General features: G+C 37.1%; 1 protein-coding gene across 1 annotated transcript in view; it reads right to left on the bottom strand.

Annotated features, from left to right (window-relative positions):
- Positions 1 to 5,596: 5,596 nt before the first annotated feature.
- Positions 5,597 to 7,926, bottom strand: part of LOC128381826 (serine-rich coiled-coil domain-containing protein 2-like) — a 47,818-nt gene continuing 45,488 nt past the window's right edge. The window contains exon 13 of the mRNA XM_053341856.1: positions 5,597 to 5,691. Within this exon, the coding sequence (XP_053197831.1) occupies positions 5,609 to 5,691 (83 nt within the window). The 3' untranslated portion in view covers positions 5,597 to 5,608. The remainder of the gene's footprint in view (positions 5,692 to 7,926) is intronic.

The following is a 7,926-nucleotide window of genomic DNA, read 5'->3' as shown; positions in this document are numbered from 1 at the left end:
CTACCGTAATTACTGTAGTAGCTAGTCTACCGTAATTACTGTAGTAGCTAGTCTACCGTAATTACTGTAGTAGCTAGTCTACTCTAATTACTGTAGTAGCTAGTCTACCGTAATTACTGTAGTAACTAGTCTACCGTAATTACTGTAGTAGCTAGCCTACCGTAATTATTGTAGTAACTAGTCTACCGTAATTACTGTAGTAGCTAGTCTACCGTAATTACTGTAGTAACTAGTCTACCGCAATTACTGTAGTAGCTAGTCTACCGTAATTACTGTAGTAGCTAGTCTACCGTAATTACTGTAGTAGCTGGCCTACCGTAATTACTGTAGTAGCTAGTTTACCGTAATTACTGTAGTAGCTAGTCTACCGTAATTACTGTAGTAACTAGCCTACCGTAATTACTGCAGTAGCTAGTCTACCGTAATTACTGTAGTAGCTAGTCTACCGTAATTATTGTAGTAGCTAGTCTACCGTAATTACTGTAGTAGCTAGTCTACCGTAATTACTGTAGTAGCTAGTCTACTGTAATTACTGTAGTAGTTAGTCTACTGTAATTACTGTAGTAGCTAGTCTACCATGATTACTGTAGTAGCTAGTCTACCGTAATTACTGTAGTAGCTAGTCTACCATAATTACTGTAGTAACTAGTCTACTGTAATTACTGTAGTAGCTAGTCTACTCTAATTAATGTAGTAACTAGTCTACCGTAATTACTGTAGTAGCTAGTCTACCGTAATTACTGTAGTAGCTAGTCTACTCTAATTAATGTAATAGCTAGTCTACCGTAATTACTGTAGTAGCTAGTCTACCGTAATTACTGTAGTAGCTAGTCTACCGTAATTACTGTAGTAGCTAGTCTACTGTAATTACTGTAGTAGCAGAACAACTAAACGGCCCGATTTTATTAACTTGCTCAAATTTTGGTTGATTTGGGTTGTTTTATTTTGAAGGACAGAAGTTTTATTATGCCGATTCTGTGTCTGACTTCCTGTCTGGTGCGATCTCTCTCTCTCTCTCTTCCTTTAAAGATGAAATGACCTTTAGCTCAGTGAGAATCTTCAGCAGGTAAATCCAGCGTAAGCTTCGACTAAGACGAAGTTAATCTGCTCTTTTCTTTTCTTTTCTTTTCTTTTCTCTCTCAGTTCGGAGCCGATTAAAAACAGAACGGGCTCGGGTTAAAAGTCTTTAATCACTCATCTGTTCATCCTTTCTGCTCAGAGCGGAGAGAGAGAGAGAAAAGGAGGTAAGACATGAGGAGACAGGAAATGAAGGGATGAACAGAAAGATAATGGAGAGGAAAACTGTGTGTGTTAGTGTGTGTGTGTATTACTGTGTGTGTGTGTGTTACTGAGTGTGTGTGTGTGTGTTACTGCGTGTGTGTGTGTGTGTTACTGTGTGTGTGTATTACTGAGTGTGTTACTGTGTGTGTTACTATGTGTGTGTATGTGTGTTACTGTGTGTGTGTGTGTGTGTGTGTTACTGTGTGTGTGTGTGTGTTACTGTGTGTGTGTATTACTGAGTGTGTGTGTGTGTATTACTGAGTGTGTTACTGTGTGTGTGTGTGTGTATTACTGAGTGTGTTACTGAGTGTGTGTGTGTGTATTACTGAGTGTGTTACTGTGTGTGTGTGTGTGTGTGTGTGTGTGTGTGTGTATTACTGTGTATGTGTGTTGGGGGGGGGGGCATGAAGTATCTTCTCTCCTTCTAAATCCCTGCGGTGCTGTTGCCGTGGATGCTGAGGCTGTATCGCCATAGCAACCGGGTTTAACACCTGAGTGGTACCTGCTGCTGCGGCTCTCAGGTGCCTGTGTGTGTGTGTGTGTGTGTGTGTGTGTGTGTGTGTGTGTGTGTGTGTGTGTGTGTGTGTGTGTGTGTGTGTGTGTGTGTGTGTATCTGGATTAAAATTATGGTGCAGAAGAGGGAAAGAAAGGAGGAGAAAGAAAATGAAAAAAGAAAAGACCAATTACAGCCTCCTCCTCTTCCTCCTCCTCCTCCTCCTCCTCCTCCTCTCTCTCCCTGTTGGCCTTGTTATCGTGTCTCCTGAAGCTTCTCACACAAAAAAGCATCAGATGGACGACGAAGATAAAAGAAAGAGAAAAGAAAGAGATGAGAAAGAGAAGACTTAACGGTCTGAGAGAGCAGAGATGAAGAGACGAGCTGCTGAAAAAGGACGAGCGAGAGAAAGAAAGACAGGAAGAAGAAAAAGAAGAATGTGAAATGTTGAAGATGAATAACAAAGTCTGTTCTGTCTTTTCTTTTGACTGATTATTTTTTTCTGTCAGTTTTAAATGAAAAAAGAAGAAAAGTAGCGACTGTACGGAGGATGAAGAGCGCCCAAATTATTAATTAATGTTTAAATAAAGCGACAGGATGACTAATCAATCAATCAATCAATCAATCAATCAATCAATCAATCAATCAATCACAGAGTCTCGTTCTGCTTACAATAGTCATAATTATTTAATCGTTAAAGTTTATTAAAAACTTTCAGAGGAACTTTTATTCTTTAATTTAATTTTTAGTTAGTTTAATTTTTAACTTTTTTGACAGTTTTTGCTTTAAAAAAACTTTTAAAGATCAATCAATCAATCTTTATAAACTAAAAACTCATAATTACATCAGATGTTAGGGTTTAAAATGTGTCATTTTATTTTGAAAGTCTGAGACTAACATTCTCATCCTTTGTGTCTCTGTGTGTGTGTGTGTGTGTGTGTGTGTGTGTGTGTGTGTGCGTGTGTTTCTGTGTGTGTGTGTTTGTCTGTGTGTGTCTCTGTGTGTGTGTATGTGTGTCTGTGTGTGTGTGTGTCTGTGTGTGTCTGTGTGTGTCTCTGTGTGTGTGTATGTGTGTCTGTGTGTGTGTGTGTCTGTGTGTGTGTGTCTGTCTTTGTGTGTGTCTGTGTGTGTGTCTGTCTTTGTGTGTGTCTCTCTGTGTGTGTGTGTGTGTGTGTGTGTCTGTCTCTCTGTGTGACTGTGTGTGTGTGTCTCTGTCTGTCTCTGTGTAATTTAATTTAAATTAATTTTGTAATTTGGCCATTTTAGCTTAAAAAAATACTTTTAATGATTAAAATTGTATTCATTTGTTATTTCAGCTGTTAATCCGATCAATAAGCTTCTGAGCCTTTAACTGATCGGCTGCTGTTGCTGCTGTTAAAGATGAATTTGTGTATTTTCAGTTTTTAGGATTGTCTTTAGAAACTTTGAATTTCCTCTAAAAGCATAAAACATGAAACTAAGTTCAGTTGATTTTTGCATATTTTCACACTTTGCCTTCAACGGCACAAAAATAGAAGTTTGTTGGGGTTTTTTGGGGTTAAATTGATGATTTTGTTGCATATTATTTTGCATATTTCAGTTTAATAGCATCAGAGTAACGATCTCTCTGTTTGGATAATCAATGAGTTAATGTGATCGGATTTGTTTCGCAGGACTTTTATTGATTAAATGTTAAAATGTGAAGAAGAAGAAGAAGTGTCGATCGTGACTCTGTGATTCAGTCTAATGAAAAAATGAAATCCAGCATTCAAGAAAATATTAAAAAATAAAAGTTTCAATATCTTTTTGTTTGAGAAAAATAAAAAATAAGACACATTATAACAAACGGCTTCTTCTTAAAATCATGTTTTTTTTTAAATCGGAGGGTTTCTGGGTTCAGCTCAGTTATTTAAAGGCTTCAGTTTGCTTCAGAGTCTCAACAACCAAATAATCCATCTATAGAACATTAATATGACACTATTTTAATAGTTTCAGTCTTTTATTTTAAAGCAAATAAGCAAAAAAAAAAAAAAAAAAAAAAGTTATCGTCTCTAATGTGACTATTTGAAGCTTTTCTTCATCATACATGATAATGAATTGAATATTGTTGGTTTGATGGCTGTAAAATGTCACTTTAAGACAATTTAGAGACAAATCAAATGAGGAAATAATCATTAGTTGCAGCGGTGAAGTCGACTGCTCATTTTAACATTGATGGTTGATGATGTTCTGTTGGACTATTCAGGTGAAATCTAGTTTGAAGAATGTTCACATCACCATAAATCAGAAAATGAGCAACAATTATCAGATTATATGATTCAGAGATATTAATCTATATTATAACACTGACTTTAGAAGCTGTTTCAGGAACTCAGAGACTAAATTTAAGTTTCTGATCATGTGAAATAACAATAAAGTGACATTTAACGTATTCAGTTTTTCTGTTTTTTTAAAAGTTTGGTTGTTTGGTTGAAAATAACCCGACAAACTCTCTGAAGCAAACTGAGACCTTCACAAATAACTTTTAGCATTTCATTCATGATTAAAAACCTTCAAAAAATAAAAAACACGTCAACGTCTCGCTTTCAGATTCCTCCTGAAAACAGTCGAACAAACAGAAATATGAATAGATTCAACATTTTTTGACCCTCAGATTTTTCACAAAGGAGATAAATTAAGGCCTAAAATATTCCTCCTTTAAACCTTTAAACATCTGAACCTGCGTCACTTCTTTAAAAGTTTAAAATGAAATAAATGAAATTAATAAAATGTGAACACTGAAGTTTGGATTTTCTGACCTTGCAGACGAGTCGATCCTTCAGAATAAAAGCAGACGGATGAATAAGAACGGATGAGATTCAAGTCTTTGTGTTTCTGTGACTCTCAGACGAGGAAGACTCAGAGAAGAAGAAGGAGAGGAAGAGGAGGAAGAGGAGGAAGAGGAGGAGGAGGAGGAGGGTGTCAAGTATTTATATCAGAGAAGAAGAGTCAGTTCCTAACACACAGCGAGCGAGCAGCTGATTATATTCATTTATATTTTACATTTAGACGTTTTTAAATATTTCTTTTATCAGTTTTTTTTAATTGTAATAAATAAATAACTTAATATATCATAATTTAATAGATTTTAAAAGGTTTGGTAACATTTTATTTTGAAGGATTTTAAGCTTAAATTGTGCAAAAAAAAAACAAAAGATAAAAGAAATGATGCGATTTAGAAGCAATTTAATTAATTTATTAAATATTAATTATTGAAAACTTTATTCTTTTACGTTTATTTGAACATTTGCCTGCAGATATTAATTTAATTAATTCCAGTTAATTAATTAAGTTGAAATTAATTAAGATTTTTTTAAGAGGGGGGGGGGGGGTTATGAATTTAATTAAATAAAAATAAAGTGTTACCATGTTTCTCAGTCACAGTGTTCATAATGTAAAACAATAAATACATTTTTTTTTATAATCTGAAGCTCGTTAACGGTTTAAATAATTCAAGTTTAGTGTTTCCATGGCGACCTGCGGCTTCGCTTCGCTGCGTGTTAGGAAAGCGGCGTTGCATCCTGATTCGCTCCCCCTCAGTGGCTCGTCGGCTTCGGGAGGCGAGACAAACCGGAGCCTAGAGGGGGGGTCCTCTTCTGGGCGGGGGGGGCAAGGGCGGGGGGTCGGGTGAGAGATGGGGGGGTGAAGGAGAGGGAGGGGGTCTGAGACAGGAAGAGGCGGAGCTTGGACGGTTGAGGGAGGACGAGCGATCTGACGGAAGTTCCTCTCCTCTCTTTCTTCTTCACCGTTTTCCCGTCATCCTCTCCTCCTCCCTTCGAGGCGGGGGGGTCAGCGGGGGGGCGGGGGGAGCAGGCGTCAGCAGCTGGAGGCGGAGCCAGGGGTCGGGGAGGGGTCAGTGGGTCCTGCTCTTCCTGCCTGGAGGGGTGAAATATCTGTGACTGAAGAAGAGAAGAAACATTACATCAGCGACTCGTTTGAGTTAATGAATCTTTAATTAATCACATGAATCAGAAGATGATGTCATAATGATGATCTGATGCTGCATTCAGGTGACGATGGAGGCGTCGTAATTATGAGTTTCTGAATTATTAAAGTCGAACAATTAATTTAACTTTTAATCAAAATTGCAATTATCGAACAGCAGGAGGAGCGAGTTTACTCGTGTTTTTTGTCAGGTTATATATATATATATATATATATTTTTTTTTTAAGTTAAATAATAATAATAATATTGTGGAGCTGCAGAGACTTACTGATAAAAAGTATCACACTATAATTATTTTAATTTTTTTCAATGATTATGAAAATATGTAAAAATTATCACAAATTATATCAAAAATAAGTAAAAAATTACAATTTGATATTTTTTCAGCTTTACTAGTTAAGACCAGACTTTTATTTATCCAACATTACACTAAATAAAATCATCATATAATCATCATTTTTATCATGAAGCACTTTAAGTAATAAAAAAACCCCAAAAAAACAACAAAAATAAATAAATTATATTTTTTTTTCAGGCTTTTTTGCCTTTATTGTAGAGGTTAGTAGAGAGAGACAGGAAAGGAGGCAGAGAGAGGGGAATGCAGGACAGGACCTCTTGGTGCGGGGTTCGAACCGGGGCCGCCTGCAGTGAGGACTGTAGCCTCTACACATGGGGGGGGGGGGGGCTCTACCCACTGAACTATGCTCTACCCCAAATAACTAAATATTGAGGCTTCACACCAGAAACATTAATCAAATCTAATTAAACTCATGTGAATATTTTACCACATCTATCACACCACGTGATAGTTTCATCAAGTTTTTTATTGAATATTTTATATGAATATTAAAGATTTACACTCTAGCTTATCCTCTGATAGTATTCCTGTTTGTTTGCAGCAGAGAAACAGACAGCGAGCTTCGTCCTGATGATGATGAAGATGATGATGATGAAGAGCGAAAGACTCAGACATGAAAAATCTGCTTTGTTACATATTTCATGACTCTGTTGGAGGTGTGAGGAGAAGAAGAAGAAGAGAAGAAATGATTCTTTCAGATGAAACACGACGTGACTCCTTCTGAAAACTCCAGGAATAAAAAACAAACAAAAAACGAAGAAAGAGAGAAGAAAGGGAAGAAAGAGGAAAGAGGGAAGAAAGAGGGAAGAAGAAGAGACGAAATGATTCTTTCAGATGAAACACGACGTGACTCCTTCTGAAAACTCCAGGAATAAAAAAACAAAACAAAAAAAACACGCTTTTATTTTGAAAAGAAAAAAAAAACAGTCTAATTTTGTTGATTTTCTTGCCGTTGTCGAGGCAACGCTGATGAAACTGTAGAAAGTCGGAGCTGAAACTAAATCTGTTTCTCACAGACGGCAGAAATATGTCTTCAGTTTCTTTTTATTCTATTTTATATATTTTTATTTTTTAGTGTTCACCTCCACAGAAATGTTTTTATATCAGTTTTCTGACTTTGATTTTTGTTGTTGTGTAAAATCAGCAACATGAATCTTTATAATAAAATATTTGAGGTCAAATCTGTATCTTCAGCAGAGTTGTCATGGTAACAGATTACTAGTTACTCTGTTTAACATGTAATCAGTAATGTAACTTATTACATTTGATGACTTTTCATCTGTTAGGGTAAATGTTCCTTCCTTCTGTCCTTCCTTCCTTCATCTGTCCTTCCTTCCTTCCCTCCATCAGTCCTTCCTTCCATCCTTTCTTCCTACATTCCTTGTTTACTTTCTTCCTTCCTTCATCTGTCCTTCCTTCCTTCCTTCCTTCATCTGTCCTTCCTTCCTTCATCTGTCCTTCCTATCTTCCTTCCTTCCTTCCTTCCTTCATCTGTCCTTCCTCCCTTCATTCATCTGTCTTTCCTTCCATCCTTCATCTGTCCTTCCTTCCTTCCTTCCTTTTTCCTTCCCTCCATCTGTCCTTCCTTCCTTCCTTCCTTCCTTCCTTTCTCCCTTCCCTCCATCGGTCCTTCCTTCCTTTCTTCATCTGTCCTTCCTTCCTTCATCTGTCCTTCCTTCCGTCCTTCCTTCATCTGTCCTTCCTTCCTTCCCTCCATCTGTCCTTCGTTCCTTCCATCTATCCTTCCTCTCTTCTTTCCTTTCTTCCTTCCCTCCATTTGTCCTTCCTTCCTTTCTTTCTCCCTTCCCTCCATCTGTCCTTCCTTCCTTC

Source organism: Scomber japonicus, chromosome 20 (assembly GCF_027409825.1).
Source record: "Scomber japonicus isolate fScoJap1 chromosome 20, fScoJap1.pri, whole genome shotgun sequence".
NCBI lineage: Eukaryota > Metazoa > Chordata > Actinopteri > Scombriformes > Scombridae > Scomber > Scomber japonicus.
This window is presented reverse-complemented; position numbering and strand designations above follow the sequence as displayed.